Here is a 21,958-nt window from a genome sequence, read left to right on the forward strand (position 1 = left end):
GACCACGCTCACCGTCATGAAGGTACTACTCTGTCTTCTTCCCTTTTGATCAGATAACTGCCTCTTCCTGTTTCCAGGAAAAAACACACCTTGTGACATTCACCTTTGAAGCTTTATTATCTTATTTCCATGCTGTCGCGTAAGCGGGGTATAGTAGCCGAGACGGTGAGACTTTTATCAGTTGGTGCTTGTTTTCGTCAGCTCTGGGAGGTACAGTAGCTCCTCTGCTGCACCCAATCGATTCGGAGGCTACATCTGAGAAAACTTTGATGTTCAATGGTTTTACAGCTACAGAGACAATTCACTTTACCAAACCGATCAGTCTCCCAGCAGGGAAAACAGAAAAAGTAAAAGAAGCCGTTTTATTTGTACCAACTATTTTTCTAATTAGGCTACTTGGGTGTGTACAGTTAAATGTTACTTGCTAGGGCCTAAAATTTATCATAGTATATTAGGTATCAGTTATTAGGTATTGGACTTCATAGAGACTCCAAAGTTTCTGAAAGACTAAATATTTTTTAGACCTTTTTCCATTTGTGCGAATAAGAGGAACATCCACTTCAGGGACCCTGCAGAATGTCAGTACAAAAGGATATTTGTTGTACTGCAGGTTTTCAATGCCAAGTAACAGTGTTAAGATTTTGTGTTAAATGCTTGGTCAGACTCGACAATGAAAACATAGCAATGTTATAAGTTTTCAGGCCTTTCTTAAAGGGATGGTTCAACATTTTGGCAAATTGGCCCATTGCCTTAATGTGCCGATATTATCTCACAGCGTGGTGAATGTGCAGGTCACAACTTGTCCACCAGAGTGTTTTGGAGTTGTTGGATTGTGTATTTGATGAGATTGATGAGGGAAACCAAGAAATCCCATGAGCCTCCGTAGAGTAGCTTTGAACAGCTCATGGCTCTGCTCCGCCGTTCTAAAAATAGCTTGCACTGACAATTAAAGGTAGCAAACCTACTTCTAAAACTACAGGGATTATGGCAATGGGCCAATTTGCCAAAATGTTGAACTATCCCTTTAACACTGTTGATTGCACAGTGATTCTCTGTGGCTAACTTCCCATTTTAATTGAATGAAGGCAGACTTTGTGTCAGATTTAAAGAGAAACTATAGACTATTAGGCGACTCACTTGTGTCCCCCATGATGGCTCAAAATAGAGCACATTGTTATTGATGACATTCCTCATTTAACCAAGCTATCTCCATCTTCTTCATCCATAGTAGCGTCTCCCCTGTATATTCTGCTCAGAGTCAGCTTGGAGCAGTTTTCTATTACCCAAAGAGCTCATGGCAAGAGATAAGTCCAGCGTGTCCCATTATTCTCACTGATGTTGCACAGGCATTGAAAGGTGTTTTCTGTGTTCTCTAATAAAAGTTGAATTTAGCACAACTGGACCTGAATTGAAGATGCTTCACCTCCCAGCTCAGAGGCTCCAAAACCTCTTGGAAGAGAGTCAGTGACAACTAACAATCTTATATACATTATGTTTATATTTTACTACTTCTTTATTTAGCTATGTTTTTATATTAATTTTTTTACTGTCTTTATTGCTGTTTTAACCTTTTACACTGCACAGAATGCACCTCAATTTCATTGTTGTGTGACAGAACAGTATCTATTCTATTCTACTATCACTGCACAATAAACATACAGTAGAGCTCATGTGATGGTGACTTTTTCCTTTCAATACAGCCACAGTACTGCTGTGTGGATAAGAATATGACCACTTTTCTGCTAAACCCATCAAAAGAAAAAAATATCCTGAAATGAGACGCTGTTCATCTGAAGGACATTTATTTTGAAATTATTGGCTCACACGAGCCACAATAGCAAACAAAAAAAGGTTTCCTCCTAAAAGAGAAGACGTTTACTTTGAACACATTTATTTTTTGCCCCAAGAAGTTTAAATGATATTCATAAGTTTCATGCCAGTAATTAAAATGGAATGAATCGCTTGAAAAAATAGAATAATCGCTGCTGTACAACTGAGAGTGAGGACAAAAAAAAAAAAAGATCAGAAAGTCATTGCACTGTATTACAATGTTGTAGAAAGAAAATGGCAATAAATGGTGTGACAGAGAGAAACACCTTGTCATCCAGTCAATCTCTAGAGGCACATGGTGGAGCTGAAGAGGGCCAGTGGCCACATTCACATGCATATAACAGGCTGCTGCTGCTGCTGCTGCTCAGTTATTACAACACAGAGTTGGTTTAGTTTAAGAGTTCACTTCCAATTCAGATTTCCTCCCGGAGCAACAGGGACCGACTTTATAATCAGGTTGCTGCATCCGGATCAGTTTTCTCTGACCTTTTAAACGTGACATATATTCTGTTAGAAATCACTAATGTGTGGATGAATCAGGTCATGTTCACACAGATGACATTAGTTTGGTGTGAGGAGAGAATCAGACTGAGCTGAGGTGAAAACTGATAATTAACTGTAGACACTGGACGTACGTGTAAACGACATGTGACTGCTGTGTGTACTGCACAACTGGCCCCCCGCTAAGGATAACGCACAAGACCAACGGTCAGAAGACATGACTGACTGACTGAGTGTGAATGCAGGAGGTTGACATAATGTACAGAGGATTTCGTGCTTTGTCGGACAGTGTGTGAACTTTCACAGAATGAAACAGGAAGCTGAGGCTGCACAGGTGAACATCTGTAAAGGTACAATGCAAAGGAAACTTCTCTGCTGATTGGCTGATCCAAAGCAATATTTGACTTTATCAAACCCTGCTCCCCTTAGCTACACCCATCAGTGATGGTGCACTGGATGGCTACATAGTAATGTTGTGCTGTTATACTGAGGCTGAAGCTGCAGGCGAACAGTGACTTCACCAGATGGTGATTCATGTAGAAACAGCTGGATACATCAGTTAGTCCCAGTGTTGTTTGTATGATAAAGGAAAATGTCTTTCATTCTAACATGAAGCTGTTCAGCTGTCGAGCTTATCTACTACTTTTTATGATTTTACTTTACAGTAGATGCTACAGGACAACAGGTTGGACGTGTTGGTAAACAAAATACCGTCTCTGATGATCACTGGAATCAAAACTTCCCCAGGTTAAAGGGATAGTTCAACATTTTGGCAAATTGGCCCATTGCCATAATCACTATAGTTTTGGAGTAGATTCATTACTTTTAATTGTCGGTCTAAGCAATTTCTAGAACGGCGGAGCAGAGCCGCAAGCTGCTCAGAGCTACGCTACGGAGGCTAATGGGATTTCTTGGTTCCCTCATCAAACTCATCAAATACACAATCCAACAACTCCAAAACGCTATGAGATAATAACAGAACATTACCAGACAGAGTTGTTTTTGAGGTAAATTCATGCAAAACCGCTGACGCACGTTCCCGTCGGGGGCATTTTTTCGGGAAGCAGTCTCTGTATTTGCCTCAAAAACAACTCTGTCTCGTAACGTTCCGTTATTATCTCATACAGTAGCGTGGTGAATGTGCAGGTCACAACATGTCCACCAGAGCGTTTTGGAGTTGTTGGATTGTGTATTTGATGAGTTTGTTGAGGGAAACCAAGAAATCCCATTAGCCTCCGTAGCGTAGCTCTGAGCAGCTCACGGCTCTGCTCCGCTGTTCTAAAAATAGCTTGCACCGACAATTAAAGGTAACAAATCTACTCCTAAAACTGTAGGGATTACAGGAATGGGCCAATTTGCCAAAATGTTGAAGTATCCCTTTAAATCTAAAAACTGGATGTGAGACAGTCTTTTACCCATCACCTGTAGTTAGCTCGTGTTGTCCCCCTCGCCCTTGTTCACTAACCAGTTTAGATAAGCAGCTCCACAGCTGGACATGTGAATGTTTGCAGTTTACAGTAGAGCAGATAAAGTCGGTTTTGAATTGGTTCCTTTGGCTTTTGTGTTTTTGAGTTTGGAAAGTTAGACCCACCAGAGTGCTGCTCTTTCTGCAGACCACTTCAGTGCACGGACTGACCCACAGTCTGTACAGACATCCCTTAGTCTCAGTTGATATAACTATGACAGGACAAAACATATTTGGGGGCGTGGTTTATCAAAACTCTCAACAACTGGTTGTCAGTCTGCTTGAAATTATCAATATGTCATCACTTTATTATTGTGTGTGCGTACGAGTGTAAACATCATTCATTAGATTGAGTCTTGGAATAAAAAAAATCATCTAACTCGGTTCAGTTCAGAATAAACATGATTATTACAGTGCTGGTCCTCGAGACTGGACATCGATTCACCTGCCGGTCCCCAAGAGTCACAAAAGGCCGAGAGCGCAGGAGGCCGGTGGTTAGAGACGGGATCAAAGCTGGTTCAACAGTTCAGTTCATCTGAAGCAAAAAAAAAAAAAAAAAAAAAAGGACAGCAGTCTTCACCTCACTTGGCCTCCACCACCACTGTGTGTGTGTGTGTGTCCCTCCGCTGAACTGTGATCTAAAGAATAACACGCCATCAAATGTTGCGACACGGTGGGTGGTAAATCCTCACAGCATATTCCAGCCAGGGGGATTTTATTTGGGGAGAAAACCTCGGATTGAGGCTGAGCTGGCAGAGTGAACCACTTTGCCAACAGCAGCCAGGTTTTCCTCAGAGCTGCGGGTGGTGGCTAGTGTTTTCCTGCTCCTCTTAATTAAACCAGCAATGTAATATGCAAGTGCTTTGGTGCAAATTATGAAGATAAAAATGCTACTGGGAACAGTCCATATTTATGAAATATAATGCTTCTTGCGTAGAAAAAAAAATGGCTGGGACAGAGTATAGTTTTTTTTTTTTTTTTTAAACCATCACATGGTTTAAGTGAAGTTTCATCCAGTAATGTGAAGCGGAGGAATGCGCTGGCTAGTGACAGAGAGCACCCACATTCCCACAAGGCTTAAAGGTGCGAGAAGTCTTGTTGGCAGACGAGCGGAGTTTCCGTCACGCTTCCCGCCCGCCTCAGTCGCCCACGTCGCTGTCCTGGTCTCCTATGAGCCACAGGAAGTGGAAGCTGAGAGCCAGCAGGGCGGTGCCCAGTAGGTCGCCCAGCGCCGTTAGGTACGGAATGGAAAAACTGTCCGGGTCCTTGCCGCTCCGCCACATGGAGTGCACCATCCAGTCTGCTATACTTAACAGCAGCAGCACCTGAAAGAGAAGAGAGAAGACAGAGGGTGTTAGACTGCAGCCCACGGTGGTTGTTCAGGTGGGTTCATTTCTCTCAGGAAGATTAGACGGCAGGGATGAAATATCTATCTGCTCCGAAGGGTTTGCGCTGCTCGTCTGGCAAATGATCCGAGAAATGGGAAACTTGTTGCCCCTCAGTTTCTGCACAAATGAAGCAGAATATGTACACATAGGAAATATTTACTCATAAATATTTAAGGTGCTGGTACTGTAGGTGGATGTGGTTGCTTTTGGACAAAGTCATGTAAACTAAGGTAAACAGATGCTGGCAGCCGTAAGTTATCAATCTGTACATAACTTGGTGAGCCAATTTGTTTTTCAGTGAATGTTTAACTACTAATTTCTACAAGAATCCAATTATGTCTTGCACAACTAATATATACACTACCAGTCAAAATTTGGACACACCTTCTCATTCAATGGTCTTTCTTTATTTTCATTATTTTCTACATTGTAGATTCATACTTAAAACATTAAAACTATGAAGGAACACATATGGAATTATGTAGTAAACACAAAAGTGTTATCTGTAACCTGACCTAAACCACACTGAGATGGTTTGGGATGAGATGGACCACAGAGTGAAGGCAAAACAGCCAACGTGCTGAGCAATGTACAATGTAGAAAGTAATACAAATAAAGAAAAAACAGTGAATGAGAAGGTGTCAGAACTTTTGACTGGTAGTGTATAAATAAAACTACATGAGACTAATATAAAAGATATTATACTGTACATAAAAAAAATAAAATAAATTATCTTTCTTTTCAATTACAATGCTGTCAAGGAGGAGTTTTAAAGGGATAGTTCAACATTTTGGCAAACTGGCCCATTGCCCTAATCCCTATAGTTTTAAGAGTAGGTTCGTTACGTTTAATTGTCGTTGCAAGCTATTTTTTGAAAGGCAGAGCAGAGCCGCGAGCTGCTCAGAGCTACGGTACGCTACAGAGGCTAATGGAATTTCTTGGTTTCATCAAATACACAATCCAACAACTGGACAAGTTGTGACCTGCACATTCACCACACTAACGGAACGTTACCAGACGGAGTTGTTTTAGGGGTAATTTCAAAGGAGGTTAAATTGAAAGCAACTGGACTTAGTTATTTGTCTAGGAAGACGTTTCACCTCTCATCCAAGAGGCTTCATCAGTTCATGTACGCAACTGACCAGGCTGGGACTTTAGGGGTAAATTCATGCAAAACCGCTGATACGTATTCCCGTCGGGAGCAGTTTTTCGGCAAGCAGTCTCTGTATTTGCCTCGAAAACAACTCTGTCTCATAATATTCCATTATTATCTCATAGTGTGGTGAATGTGCAGGTCACAACTTGTCCACCAGAGCGTTTTGGAGTTGTTGGATTGTGTATTTGATGAGGGAAACCAAGAAATTCCATAATCCTCTGTAACGTAGCTCTGAGCAGCTCACGGCTCTGCTCCGCCGTTATAAAAATAGCTTGCACCAACAATTAAAGGAAACTTCTAAAACTATAGGGATTATGGCAATGGGCCAATTTGCCAAAATGATGAAAAATCACTTTAATAATTTGAAAACAACAGTTGCAGGTGTTTCTTCTGCTGATACCTACAGCTTCAGGAGTCTCTGTCTAAAACTAGTGCTCCAGACTTCCTATGGTGCTGATACTGGCTCACCACTGTAATCAGTCACATGCTCCGAGTTCAAAATATTGCTGTCTTACTGGCAGCCTGAGTAGGATCATGATGTTCTCAGGTGATGCTGAGAGGTCGGAGTTCAGCAGATGCTCTTTAATGAAGTGTTGGACTGTAACTAATCCATGTTAATTATGTGATAGGCCTCAACCTCGTGACCTCCGTGCTTCTGGGTAAATGTCTCCACGACTAATGGATGGGTTGTGATGAAATGAGGTTCAGAAGATTCTCGTTTAGTGGTATTAATGAGACAACATTTTAATTTGGACTTTGCTGCATGACCAAATACCTGCAGATCCTTACTCCGCACGCTAACATGGCAGCTCCTGTTTCGTCACATTCTCCTTCTTTTGATTTGATTGGTGCATCTGTTCTATTTTGTTTTCATATTCACAGCTGTACTTAAGACTATATTTGCAAAATAAAGTAGGAGAAGAGGAAGAGGCCGACCTGAGCGTCGTTTATAACTGAGGAAGAGAAAGATAAGTATGGTGGAGAAATGAAACAGCTTGTGTTATCAATAAGTGCACGTAGAATGGCACAAACACTTAAAGTGTAGTGGAAACAGAGACGGAGTAATGGACAAGGAAGACAAACTGTCAGACGAGTTAAGATAGTGTTATTCATAATTCAAGGTTCTACGCATAGAGCGATTGGTACTGAGAAAAAAAAAGAGCAGTCTATTAAAAGATAAGAATGAGTCTATAATTTAAGGGGGAAATGAGCTGTCTGGGGTTCGCCATGCAAACAGTAAAAAAACAAACAAGTGTTGACACGGTAAGAATACAAGCAGGGATGATGGGTATCGAGCCGGAGCAGAGGGGAATCGATAATGACAATATATCATTTTCTGTGTAAAAAAAACAACAACAAACACACAAACACAAATGTATGAGTCCTGATAACCTGTTGACAGCCCCGTCTTTGAAGGAGGGTAATCCCGCTAAACGACGCTGCCCCCCCGCTTTCGTCTCCAATAATGTTGAGTCGCGGAGAGATGAAAGCGTCGCACAGGTGAACAACAAGCTGTCAGGGCCGACTATTCTGAGAGGGAAGCGCTTCGGCTTTGTTTTTCATTCGCGGTGACAGCGGCGGCAGAGTTGGACATCCTCTCGGCTGCTGCAGTTGTTGCTTTTGCACCATCGCCTGCCTCTGAACTGTCAACTGCAATCCATCATTTACACTGCACAGGTTTCCACCAAGGATATTAGTGTGTGTTTTTTTTCTTCTTTTTCTTCTAACAATAAAAGAAAGACACAGAGGGAAAGACTTTCGACTGGACAGTTCTTTAAAGAGCCTGATACGTCTGATTTTTGGCGAAAAGAACAAATAAATGAAAAGAAACAAATGTAAGAAAGTGTTATTTGTTATTTCTCTCTCTCTGGTCCTTTAATCATGTCGTGAGTGACAAGAGAGAGGAAGCACATACGCGATCAAGCTGATGTTGATTCTCGCCCACATGCGCCTTTTGTGTCAGTCCATCAAGCTACACATCACTTGAGCTACACTCAAATGGAAATGCACAGCAGAAAATGACTGTCTGAGTGTTTGTCAGTTTGTTGTGAATGCTAGCTGATGCAGAAGTTTGATTGTAATTCCTTTGACGCCTCTCACGCCTGAGCCAAAATTCATGCTCCGACATGTGTAATCATACAATTTTCTTTCATGTAGCAACTTGAAGAAAAGTACATGAATATGTGAGTCTGGTCTGGCGATGTGGTTTTGTAAAAACACCACAGCAGCCTGAAGCGCTTTAGATGCCTCGCATTGGTTTTTCACACAATCTGCAACAAACTTCACAGACCTCTTTTTTATTTTGGGTTTTTTTGTTTTGTTTTGTTTGTTTTTTACTGGTGAAAATACAAAATACAAGATGACTGTACAAAAAAACCAACAACTTTGTTCTCTGCGTTTAGTATTGAACCATATTGTGGTTCAAAACTAAGTTAGGTTTAAAAGTAAATAAAGTAAAAGAGGAACTGGGGATCAGTCTTCACTTTCAATTGAGTAAAGGCATCTATGAAATTTGGCTTAACACAGCAGCTAGCAACTGCTTCAATGGTGCACGTTTCCAATTTCCTGAGTCTTTCCTCCATTGCAGCAAATAAACTACATGTATAACTAGTACCATTATAACTTAAGGTGGCACATCTCAGTTCAGTTTAGAAAACTTTATTTATTCTATACGGGCAATTCATGATTCTCGAGATTAAATAAAGGTTGTAAAATTCAGTTTACAGCTCCCAGTTCAATTAAATTAGTCAAGTCAAATTTATTTATATAGCACATTTCATACGACAAGCGTAAACTCAATGTGCTTCAAAAAGTTAAAACAAAGATAGAATGTAGCTATAACATAAAATAGCATATAGGATAAGAAATATTACATAAAAAACATTTAGGACATTATAAAATCACACAAGAATGTATTATCATAATTTAAAAATGGAGATAATAATAATAATAATAATAATAATAATAATAATAATAATAATAATAATAATAAAAATTCTTAAAGCAAACAAGACAGAAATAAAACACACTCTTTAAACATGACTAAAAGCTCGTGAAAAAAGATATGTTTTTAGTTTGCTTTTAAAAGAAGGCAGTGTTGTAGCAGACCGTAGCTCATGTGGAAGAGAATTCCAGAGAGTAGGACCATAGTGGCTGAAAGCGCCATGAGCTGATTTGGAGTTGATTCTGGGTATAATGAGGAGCTCTTTATCAGATGATCTAAGTGATCACTCTGGTGTGTATTCGGTGAGCATGTCAACAATGTAAGAGGGAGCCAAGCCATTACAACATTTAAAAACAATAAGAAGTATTTTAAAATCAATTCTTTGTTTTACTGGGAGCCAATGAAGAGATGATAAAATAGGAGTGATGTGCTCGAAGTTAGAAAAGGAAAAGCACAACACATACAGCAATCATTCATTGGACATACAACTCTGACACTCAACTCTCAGTTCAACTCATGGTTTCCCAACAGCGAAGTCATGTACACGTACAGACATGCAAGAGTATTCCAATACGGAAAAGAATGAATAAATAGGCTAAGTAAATAAATAACGACAAGCACAAACCTATTCACTAAAATTGGCATTCATCAACCTAAAAACTGAAGGGATAAAAGAATCTGAGGAGTGATTTCTCTTCCTCAAGAGGCCGAGTAGCGTCGCCTTGAGGACATCAGAGTAAATTCATTGGACATGACTTGTCTCCTGCTTCAGGATGCATTTTGCTTTCTGGACCACATGTTTTTTTTCCAGAGCACACTCAGGTCTGTTAGCTGGACTCCAATCATCTTGGGGCAGACTCTGACAATCTGATTCAGACTGTTCTTGTCCTTCACTGACAGACCATTGAACCAACAAATCAAAGAGAATGTTAAAAGACTATCAATCATCAGTCAAATATGGTTCGTAAGTATTGGACTGGTTCACCATGTATCTGGCTATTTTTTGGCTCTGTACTATTATTTCTAAAAGCAATGATCAACTCCTTTGTTTTCCTTACATCCTTACATCTAGTGAGAGAGAGGGAGAGAGAAGCCATCTTGAACTGCGAAGCTGAAGAAACTCGCAGATCTGAAGAGCACGTAAACAACTGGAAATGAGACAATATACTGACTGACTGCAGCCCTTCAGCTTGGCAATGAAAAACCCTGTTAAGAAATAAAAGGTTTGTGTCCCCTGGGCTTTTAATTTGAAAGGAAATGTATATTTTGTATTGACACACAATGAAGCAACTATAAAACAAAAGCAGCAAGCAATCATCAGTCATTATAGGCTACATATGAACCGGAATAAGCCTGCCAGAGATAAAGGCCTGTCACCTTGTGCGGTTGAGGTAAATAAATGTGTCAGTCACTATTTGAGGGAAATAAGCTGGTTGAAATTTGCGTGTTATAATGACAGATTTTGGTTTTTCATTCCTAATAAGACTGCAAAAATCTTTAAAAACATTCTTTCACATCTTAACGGGTTATTGGTGGAGATTGATGGACAAAAACTAATTTGATGATGGATAAAATGACACTATGAAGAGTATAAAAAGTGAAGGAGTTTGAACATGAAGGTTTCGTCAGTTATTCATGATGTTTGTCTCAAACGTCCCTCCTCTGTTTACACCGGTTTGCTTCTCTGATCCTGCTCCGTCTCTGTGCCTCAATTAATTATGCAGGAATCCACAAACCCCTCAGACGTGTTATTCAAAGAAACCTACAATTCCTGAACACACACACGTACTGTAGTACTGCTTAATGTCATTCTACTTCTTCTTCGGAAACACAGCGAGTACTTATCGTCGGTACATAATTGGATTTATCCGTACTTTTCAAAAATACCTGCTGACTGAAATGCTCGATTTACGAGCAGTTTCACTCCATTGATCTGATATTGTAGACTATTATTCTAGGCCTGAATGAAATTATATTCAGCAGTGACAACAATACGCACTGACAGTGGCGTTGTATTGTGGCTTTTTCTTTGTATTCAATTGGATGCATTTATAAGGGAATAAATGGGGTACCAAGAAAATAACCTTTTTTTTTTCTTTCAAACACTGGGCCTCTTACAAGAACCACTCATACAAACTCCAAAAGATTTATTCATAAAAGATGAGAGTCCATTAAAATGAATAAATCCTTAAGTATTTCCTGTGTATCCAGTCTACCCTAATATATCTCATTCTTTGTGCCATATAGCTCCATTACTGTCCAAGCATTATTAAAACACTAAGAACACTCCAATGGAGCACAATATTATAAAACGCATGGGCCCTGAAGTTTATTTAGTAAGAGCTCCTTAGATTAAAAAAAAAATCCAAAAGAAGATCTGAAAACAACATTTTCAGATTTTGTAAGGCAGAGGCCACTCAACATGTTTTCTACTTGTTGTTTTGGTTTGTAAGCATTTGAAAAATGATAAGTTCTGTATCTAATCAAAGTGACGTGCAGATCACACACTTCCTCCCTTCAGATGCTGCCAAATGGTGTGAGCCCGACCTGAAGAAAGTCTCTGACACTCCGGGGCCTCGGCTGTGGAGGACCAGGTGGTGCGAGACAAAAAAGTTCATCCAGTGCTTTCACACATCTCATAGCTCCAGCAGCGTCAGCTTTTGGATTCGCCCTTTCAACTGCAGCATCTAGCCCTCTGCCACGGCTGGCAAACGCTGAGAGCCCCTGACCGCAGCTGTACCGCTAATCTCCCTCAGTTCTGTTTCGGGGGCGCTCGGAGCCACGCTATCAGTTGATGGGGTAATGTTAGTGCCGGCTGCCAGGACTCTCTCTCCCTCCCTGCCTGCCTCCTTGCCCTCCTGCCAGTCTGTGGTGCATTTCCTGCTCTGAATACTCTGGCTGATATACAAGCTGGCCTCCGTGAATGCACATCCCATCCGACAATTTTCTCTTTTTGTGTATTAGACGTGCATTCACACAAGACTCCGTCCTGACATTCAGGATTGCTTAGTCCAAAGTCATCAGATTATGATGTGCAGCACAACAAGCTAGCAGAGTTGTGTAAACATACTGTAGGGGAGATGCTCTCAATGACAGAGAAAGTCATCATCGTTATTAATCTGTCATGATCCTGTACATCAAACCTGACAATGATCAGCTACAGTAGATTGTTGATTTGCTTAAAGGGATAGTTCAACATTTTGGCAAATTGGCCCATTCGCTACCTTTAATGGTTGGTGCAAGCTGTTTTTAGAACAGCAGAGCAGAGCCACAAGCTGCTCAGAGAGCTACAGTATGCTACGGAGGCTAATGGGATTTCTTGGTTTCCCTCATCAAACTGATGAAATACACAATCCAACAACTCCAAAACGCTCTGGTGGACAAGTTGTGACCTGCACATTCACCACGCTATGAGATAATAACGGAACATTACGAGACGGAGTTGTTTCGAGCTAAATTCATGCAAAACCGCTGATGCTCATTCCCGTCAGGGGAAGTTTTTCGGCAAGAAGTCTCTGTATTTGCCTTGAAAACAACTCTGTCTGGTAACGTTGTGTTATTATCTCATAGTGTGGTGAATGTACAGGTCACAACTTGTCCACCAGAGCGTTTTGGAGTTGTTGGGATTGTGTATTTGATGAGTTTGATGAGGGAAACCAAGAAATCCCCTTAGCCTCCGTAGCGTAGCTCTGAGCAGCTCACGGCTCTGCCCCGCCGTTCTAAAAATAGCTTGCACCAACAACTAAAGGTAACGAACCTACTCCTAAAATATAGGGATTATGGCAATGGGCCAATTTGCAATGGGCCAATTTGCCACAATGTTGAACTATCCTTATAAATCTGCCTTTGCCACACACGCACACACACACACACACACACTGGTTTTAGTCATCTGAGTTGAGCCCCACAACTTTGCATCAATCTGCAACAACCTGCACATTTCAGCTTCTTTTAGAGAAGCACCGAAGCTCCCTTCAGCAGCAACGAGTTCTGATGATTCTAATATAGAAATCACTCTAATTACTTGTGAGCTGAGCTCCTGCAAAATTTCTCACATCTTAAATTTTCTGATCTGTCAAGATAACACCGATGACACGGCGTGATACCGAGCCCTGGCTGAAATAATGAGTTGTGGAGTTCAGAGTGAGAGGCGTTCACCTGTTCCTAGACTGCCTTAACTTACAGTTCATTATCAGCTGGTGTTTGATCACGTTCTGACCCGAGAAACTTTTCAACCTCAGTATTATTAAACGTCTCAGTATCATGATTCCCATGAACGCTACATTACCATAGCCATACATATTCATCGCTGTTAAACTTTACGTAACCTTTTCAGAGTTTCTTGACTCCCAAACTGTCAAACTTCTGTCTTCTTGTGCTGGTGTATCTTTCTTTTTTTGACACCTCCTTTGCCTCAAACTTAAGTCTGAATACGCTGTGGGTTTAGAAACCATTGTAATATCATGTTGTGCTGTTGTCATATATTTTCATGTGTGCGCTCTTGTTTAGTAGCACATGTCCTTGGTTATTTGCTCACTACAGATTTGTGTAAAAACCATCGACCACATAAGCGGCGGTGAATGTTCTGTCCTGCTCGCCGCCTGCTGCTGCGAGGCTGGCGGAGATATCACAATGAGTCCAGCTATTCTGCAGAAATGTTTCAATTTCTCCCTTAATTTTCTATGGCTTTCACTTTAAATAGAACATTATCAAACCACACCATGTGCAATTTCAGCTTATCGCCGCTATTAAAGAAACAGACTGTTACAGTACTTTGACTTTTTTTTTCTTCTCCTTTTTCATGCCAAAATGTGTCTCGCTCCATGTCGAGCACAAGAGGGAAAATATGAAACGTGACTTTTTTTTACGAGTGTGTGTTTAGGGTTCGTGACGGCTGCATATTTGAAATACAAGTGAATGTGACATTTATTTCCTTACTGTAAGGTTACGGCAGGTCACAGAGTGAAACGCATGAATAAAGCGATTCTGCTTTCAGATATGCAGTGTTACACTTGTGTCTTCTGACAGCAGTGACTCAGGCTTTTGGCAGCCAGAACTAATGCTGCTGTCTATCACATCCAAGTGTCTAAACTGAGCGTCTTTGATTCCTCCTCTCCCTCAAAGCTGAAACAATCTATTACAAAACATGGAGAAAAAAAAAAAAGGACATTCAAGTAAATGTTCCTTATGTATTACCATGGAGACGGATCCCCTCACACACACAGATACTGAGTCTTGCTTTGGCAGCAGTTTAGTCTGTTCTGCCACAACAGCCTCACGGACGATCACACCGGGTTTTCAAATGCATAAATTCCACATTCAATGGAATTCATTGCTGCGATTACACTGGATTGGAGGCAAATTTAATTACAAAGTTCAACTTGAACTTGACTCGTGTGAACTTACTGTCCCATTAGCGGCCGAGATAAGCTTCGCTCACCGTTAGCGAGCTTGTCGGCTCTTTCATTTGTGTCCCGGGTAACTTTTAATTGAACAAATGATAGACAATGGAGAGGAGAAAGCCAGGGGACAGAAAACAGAAGAGAGGGGGGGAAAAACAGAGAGAAGCTATTGAGACTGACTGCTGCTAAGTCAGCCAGCTAGATAGGAGTTAGCCTGCCAGCTACAGCAGGCCACTAACAAGCTGTGTGAAGACAGTTCCTTATAACCAAGCTTTACACCAAAGCAAAGTGATTTCACTGCACCTGTCTCTGGAATTGAACCTTAAAGGGATAGTTCAACATATTGGTCCATTGCCATAATCCCTATAGTTTTAGGAGTAGGTTTGTTACCTTTAATTGCGGTGCAAACTATTTTTAGAAGGGCGGAGCAGAGCCGCCTGCTCATGGGATTCTTGGTTTCCCTCATCAAACTCGACAAATACACAATCCAACAACTCCAAACAAGTAAATTCATGCGAAATCGCTGATGCGCGTTCCCGTCGGGGGCAGTTTTTCAGCAAGCAGTCTCTGCATTTGCCTCAAAAACAACTCTGTCTCTTATTGTCTCATACTGTAGCGTGGTAAATGTGCAGGTCACAACTTGTCCACCAGAGCGTTTTGGAGTTGTTGGATTGTGTATTTGATGAGTTTGATGAGGGAAACCAAGAAATCCCATTAGCCTCCGTAGCGTAGCTCTGAGCAGCTCACGGCTCTGCTCCGCTGTTCTAAAAATAGCTTGCACCGACAATTAAAGGTAACAAATCTACTCCTAAAACTATAGGGGTTACTGTCTGGCAATGGGCTAATTTGCCAAAATGTTGAACTATTCCTTTAACAAGTTTTAAAAAAGCATTCAAACCTCGGTTACCCTTCACTTACAGCATAAAAAACTGATACTCCAGCCCACACACACAGCCGTTTCCCCCCTGACTGTCTGTACTTACATATTTCAGATGTTTATCAGTCACGTCATTGCTTAGGTAACACATCTGGCAGATGTTTATACCTCACTGAGCGCTGGTGGAAATCTACAGTGGCCTCAGACCGACCCGTGTGACCTCGAGTCTGTGTTTTTTGACCAGTTGACACCAAAAACATTGAAAGTGACTTCGGGCCCTGGAGTCTCCACCTTGGCTGACGGGCAGGAGAGTGGCTCAAAGACGGAACTGTCACCTCGGCTTAGAGAAGCTTCGCCAGACGGGGCAGAGGCGCAGATGAGTGACAGAATACTAATGAGTAACAGCAACGATGCAACTGTCCCATGTATTGTAGCTTGAGCTGCTTGAAGTGGCCTACAAATTAATTCTCTAATTTTCTTGATTTATGTTTTAGATAATTTTTTTCCCCCTCCTCCCTTTTCAACATGTCTTTATCTCCAGTGTCTCCCACCTGGTCCTCCCGTACAGGAGAGGGACACTATGGGAGAGTAACTGCAGCAATGTGAACTGCTTTGGAACAGTAGTGTTGGAGCTGCCACCGTCTTCTGCAGCTCACTCCTCCCTCTCAGCTGCTGCCTCTGTTTGAGATGCTGATCACTTTCATCAGCTCATGCTGCCATGGCGATGTTTCACCTGAGTCTGAAGAGAACTCTCGCATCACTATGGCTCTGTGCTGTAATTACTCACATTAAAGTCAAATTTGCTTTTCATTTTTGATAAATAAATCCAAATTAATCGATAGAATATCTATTTAACACTCATCAACACATACTGTACATTACCAGCTCACTACTATTTCTACAAACTGTGCTCTCTGTCTCATCTTTCTTATGTCTGAGAGGTGAGTGTGACATCATTATTTTTACATTATTAACAAAAAAATAACTGGATTCTCTCTGGGAAATAACAAATTATTCGACATTGAAGCTGATACAACATCCATCTTAACAGACGGTAAATTGCAATTCACATTGTAGTGCAACTTTTTTTTTTTTAGTTTGGATATCTACAGTACAAGTGTTGGATTTTCACCTCAAGAAAAAAACAGAACAGACTTTAGTTTTTTCCTTGAAGCATTCAGACTCTTACATTTATCCATCTTACACTATTGAAAATGGGACCTAGATTGAATGTGTCATCAGAGAAACCTACAGTTAATATTGAACTTGCATATTATGCGCAGCATTCAGCCTTATAATTAGCATCTGCTGTTCTGTCTGTCTGTACCACTCTGATGACAAAGCGCGTGAAATTCTATGAGCAATTTCAGCAGCACGCCTCAGTAAACAAGCACTCTATAACAACTTTGCTGCTCTGAAGTTCCGCTGAAACTATAATTCAAAGCAGAATTCAGACAATTTCCCAGTAATTTCACAAAGACCGATCAACACAGACAACAAAGGAGCTCATCAGTTATTCTGTCATGCAGTGGCTGGTCTGCCTTTTGGTCTGACCCGGCTTGTAAAAGCCTGCAGAACAACTGAAAATCAGAATAAAGTGATGTGGAATGTAACCAATGAATTAATCTTTCTTCAGTGGTGGTGAAATATTAAGACGTAAAAGAGGCTGGATCCAAAATCTTTAAACCCTTGCGATGCCGTGGGCCTGTCTCTGCCAGTGATGCTCTATCTGGGACTGAAGCACCCTTAAATCAGCTCTACCGGCTCCAGACGAGATTGACTTGGCAAGTCTCCAACTCCTCAGTGGCCGGGATTACATCCTAATGTTCCATGTCTACATTAAAGATTTAGAGAAACCTCAAAAAGCCTCTGAGCAAAGCAGGCGTCCGATGCATACATAAAAACACACCAACTGAATTCTTAAAATTCCAGACGCGAAAACAGATCAGGTTTCACCTGAGAAAAAAAATAAAAGCAGCGATTCATAATTCACATCATTCAGTTGCAATTATCTCGACTGCTGCCAAAACAAGAACACAGACGATTCCTTCAGATTGCCTGTCCAAAACCATAACACTTGAGGAATTCATAGGATACACACACCTGCATCTCCTCTTTCGTTATCCACAGAGCCGCCATTCATTTCATAGGGATTCGTTCATATTCACACTGATGAGAAAATAACGTTGGCTTCTGAATGATTGATTAAAGAAGTCAATAATGTATCAAACTTGGTGAAGCTTGTGCAGGAGAAAAATGAGCTTGTGAATGTTCACACTGTACTGTCTGTCATAGATTATGGTGACTTTGTGCTTCTCTGTAAACAGACATGAACGAAGATAGTACGTCAAACCAAGTGAATGTGTTTGTATAAACATAACTCTCCAAAACATATCTTAATATGGAGGGATGCAAACCAAGGCTTCTGTGGTTTCAGACTTTGAGCCGACCTTTTCTAACCAATCAGAGAAGGCCACAGTCAATCAATCAGGCTGTCAATCAATGCATGAGCATGCTTCTGGTCCACAACTCTCCTGTCTGAGCCTCCAAGATCAACATCGCTACACAAGGATGCAGATGGAGGGCTGGGCGAAATGTATGGAAAGCAGGGAGAAGGTGAGGTGGGAGGAGCTGAGGTTGCACTTGCAAACTGTAGAATTTACTAATGTGGTTTATAATGGAAATGTGTTCATCAGCCATTAAACTGACAGTAAACCCATTTAAAACCTATTTAAAGCTGCACTAACTGACTGTTTTGCCAAAGAGATGAGCTGAAAACTGATAAATTATCGACTTAAATACAGCGGGAAGAAAAACCATGTGTAATTAACTAATAAACAAGTCATGCTGTTTGTCCATACTGAAAACAATGCTCAACATTAACAGTATAGCTTGGAAAGAGTTTGTATACCCCTGGCTAATGACATTAACACAGAAGCATATTGGAGTCAGTTAGAGTCAATGTACTGCAGCGGATGAGGATGGTAAAAAAAGAGATATGTTTCAACTTGCTTAAAAAAAAAAGCCCATAAACTTCCACAAACTGCTGCAACTAGGACTGAAACAGCTGATCTGCAGCATGTGCATAGGGATACATTAGTTCCAAAGGACAGAGATGATTAATGGCAAAAAAATGCGGTGAAAATATTCACAGGGCCAAATGTACTGTGGGTAATACACTGACTATGTACGAGTACCTCATACAACCCCATGTCCAAAAACAGGAACTATCCCTTTAAACCATCATTCACTCACCTGCAGCATGGCGGCAGCCAGGTAGACGGACATGAAGATGGGCGTCAGGGTGGTGTGACCACTCTTCATCAGGTGGATGGTGTAGAGGAAGATTATGTGACCAGGAATCACCAACAGGAGGAGCACCTGAGCTGATCTGTGATTGGCTCCTGAGAAAAAATACAAAACCAGCCAGGGGTGGTATTAAAATTGCAAATGTGAAGAAAACTGGGTATCTGTAAGAGAAAACAAACTGTGGAACTGTGGGTGTTTTCTTAATTTGTGTATGTTAGATGCCTGCTTAGAACTGAACATCACAGTTTCAACTTACAGCACAGTTTTTAGCCGGAGGAATCTACAGAGTCAAAGTCAAAGTCACTCAGATCACATTTATTTTTATTTTTATCATGAACTTGAACTGAAGCTTGTGACCTGTATCTGCAGGATTCGCTGCATTTCCCTCTCCTGCCACGTGATTGGCTGCTTGGACAATGGCACGCAGAGGCAGGAGAACAGCTGCGTTTCATTGAGCGTTCGACGAGTTTATTGACTGATCGGTATGTTGGCCCCGGACTCACCTGTGCCAAAGAAAGTGCGGCAGGGGTAGTAGCAGCCCTTGGCCTCGTCAGGAACCTCCCCGGGAGCACAGTGGAAATGCAGGTGGGTGGAGATCCTGCTGGACTGGATGGCTACCAGGTTACCACCGATACCTGGAGGTGACATGATGGCAGAGCATCCATCGTTAATAAAGTTATCCAGACATACAGTACAGATTTTTATTACCACATGAAATATTAATTTTAATCTTCGAGAACATTTTGCTAATTAATTGATAAATGTTTTGGTGTGTAAATCAGAAAAACATTGAAAAGTGTTTTCTCCAGTTTTCCTTATTTGGAGCTCTGACTGTCTTCCTCTGCAGTGCTTTTGCAATGGCACCCTGGTGGAAAATTACCATCTACCAACTAATTATCTCAACATCTCGCACATTAATTTGTGTTTTTCTTTCGCAGATTTTTTTGGGGGGAGTGGGGGTTCATTAAAACTCAGCTTTATTTTATATGGAAATGTGGCTCAAAAGTTTGTGTGAAAACATCTGTTCCACTTTTTTCCCCCACCATCAGAGGGGAATCTGTTCCTGTGCAGCTGCAGCCCCTAACCTAAGGTTACTTGATAGTTACATTTAAGCTACAGTACCTATAGTGTAGGTTTTATATGTTGTATAATTATATACAAAGTAATAGCAGCATCAGATTTCACCCACTGAAATCACCACCACCACCACACAAGGTAAGGTAAGCAAGTCTCTGGGTTTATCTAATCCTAACCAGCAGCTACTGGAACAGCTTGTTTAAAGCTCATCTCTGCCAAAGGAGGCTCAACCAGTCATTACATCCAAAGGTTCACTTACTTTTTCCACCAGCGCTTTGAAAGTTTAATGACTGTGTTCGATCGAGAGGCAGAAGATATCTCTCTTTTTCTGTGTGATATTATCTTAGGGACACTGAGTCTGTCAACATTTGCAACTTAGATGAAGATCTAATCACATCTTACCACCAATCAATGCAGAAAACCGAGTTATTCCACGGAGTTTGCATACTGATTCCTGCCAGGGTACACGCTGTGCACTCTGTGCTTGGCACCAAAGCGCTACACAGATGCACAAAGTGAATTTCAGAGTCAGGAAATTGTCACACTGTTGGAGCGCTGCTTAGGCTGGTCGTTGCACGAAAATAGGGCCCAGAGAGCCAGCGATCAGGATGTGTGTGTGTGTGTGTGTGTGTGACTTAACAAGCTGGTAAGGAGGACGAATCTTATTAAACCTTCAACTTTCCTCATCTTGTCTTTGCCATGAACAGTAACAGGCATCAAAAACCAGTGGGAGAGAACATAAGAAGCCCATGTCCATACCATGCCGTACGTCTATTTTTATATGCTGTAGGCTACACATCAGCTGCAGTGCAGTGTAGCTACGGTGGCTTTATGTAAGAGCTTGGCAATTACTTCAACACACAGCTAGAAATGTAGCTGAAGGGGCTGCAAGATAATCACTGGTGGTAAAAAAAAACAAAAAAACAAGACAAAGCTCAAATCTCCCACACTATATTCTGTTTTTAATGGACTTTCATCTTTGCATTTTGGCTTTTCACCGCCCTGATTTGCATCCTCAGGCCTCTTGAGAAATATTGCAATAGCATTGCTTTGTACTAAAGTCTTAACAAAATATGGAGCTGGTGTTGCACCGGAGCTTTTGGAGGGTCACATGAGGAGAAGTGGACTGGACGTCATTTGATCAAAGCTTTGGACTTCTTTTTTTTCCTCCAAACCTTCCCAAACAATTCTGGTGAAATGATTGCAGCCGTTTCCCAGGTTTTAAAAACAGCTTTGCGGTTCTACTTTCCTCATGTCAGATTTTAATTAACATGGAGCAGACGAAGAGTGCTTGACTTTCACACGCCGCGGCTCTCGCACCTTCCCCTTCAGCGGGCGAGACACAGACTGACTTCCTGTGCCTTTCATCCTCTGAGCCACAGTCTGGTGACTAAAGCCACCTGCAGGAGGACTCGCATACTTGCAGATTTTTTAAAACGACGTGCGAGCAGACAGATGGGCACGGAGCAGGCTCGGTAGAGGAGGAGGATTCTCTAAGTGTGTCTTTATGTCTTGTTCAGAGTGGACCTGAGCAGTGCAGAGAAAAAAAGAGCTCTCTTTATTCACAATCATAAAAAATGCATCATCCAAACTCTCGCCGTGCAGCAGGTAAACACATCTCCCCTATATGTAGCTTGGCTTTGAGCAACTGTATCAAGAGCCTCAGCGGAAGCAGGAAGTAACGCTCGCCATGGGACTTTCGTGATCCGATTGAATTGTGCTATGAGAAAAATATATGAACTATTATAAAATAAAATCCATAACCAGAAAGACGGATCTTTTGTGGGACACCCGATCTTGTACTGTAGGCCGTAGAGCGGTCTTCTCACAACATAAATTATTCTGTTGCCGTTGAGTCTTCTGCTGAGTTTTTGGCATTAAAATGCGATGTTTTAAAGGGATAGTTCAACATTTTGGCAAATTGGCCCATTGCAACAACCACGAGAGTGTTTTGGAGTTGTTGGATTGTGTATTTGATGAGTTTGATGACGGAAACCAAGAAATTCCAT

The 21,958-nt window shown here is 41.4% G+C and overlaps 1 protein-coding gene across 1 annotated transcript in view; it reads right to left on the reverse strand.

Moving 5' to 3' along the window:
- Positions 1 to 4,077: 4,077 nt before the first annotated feature.
- Positions 4,078 to 21,958, reverse strand: part of slc41a2b (solute carrier family 41 member 2b) — a 48,766-nt gene continuing 30,885 nt past the window's right edge. Inside the window, exons 9-11 of the mRNA XM_085769597.1 lie at positions 19,376 to 19,507; positions 18,819 to 18,967; positions 4,078 to 5,121 (exon numbers count right to left, since the gene is read on the reverse strand). Coding sequence (XP_085625723.1) covers positions 4,936 to 5,121; positions 18,819 to 18,967; positions 19,376 to 19,507 — 467 coding nt within the window. The 3' untranslated portion in view covers positions 4,078 to 4,935. The remainder of the gene's footprint in view (positions 5,122 to 18,818; positions 18,968 to 19,375; positions 19,508 to 21,958) is intronic.

Source organism: Trachurus japonicus, chromosome 23, assembly GCF_045865225.1.
Source record: "Trachurus japonicus isolate A0001 chromosome 23, Traja_1.0".
Classification (NCBI taxonomy): domain Eukaryota; kingdom Metazoa; phylum Chordata; class Actinopteri; order Carangiformes; family Carangidae; genus Trachurus; species Trachurus japonicus.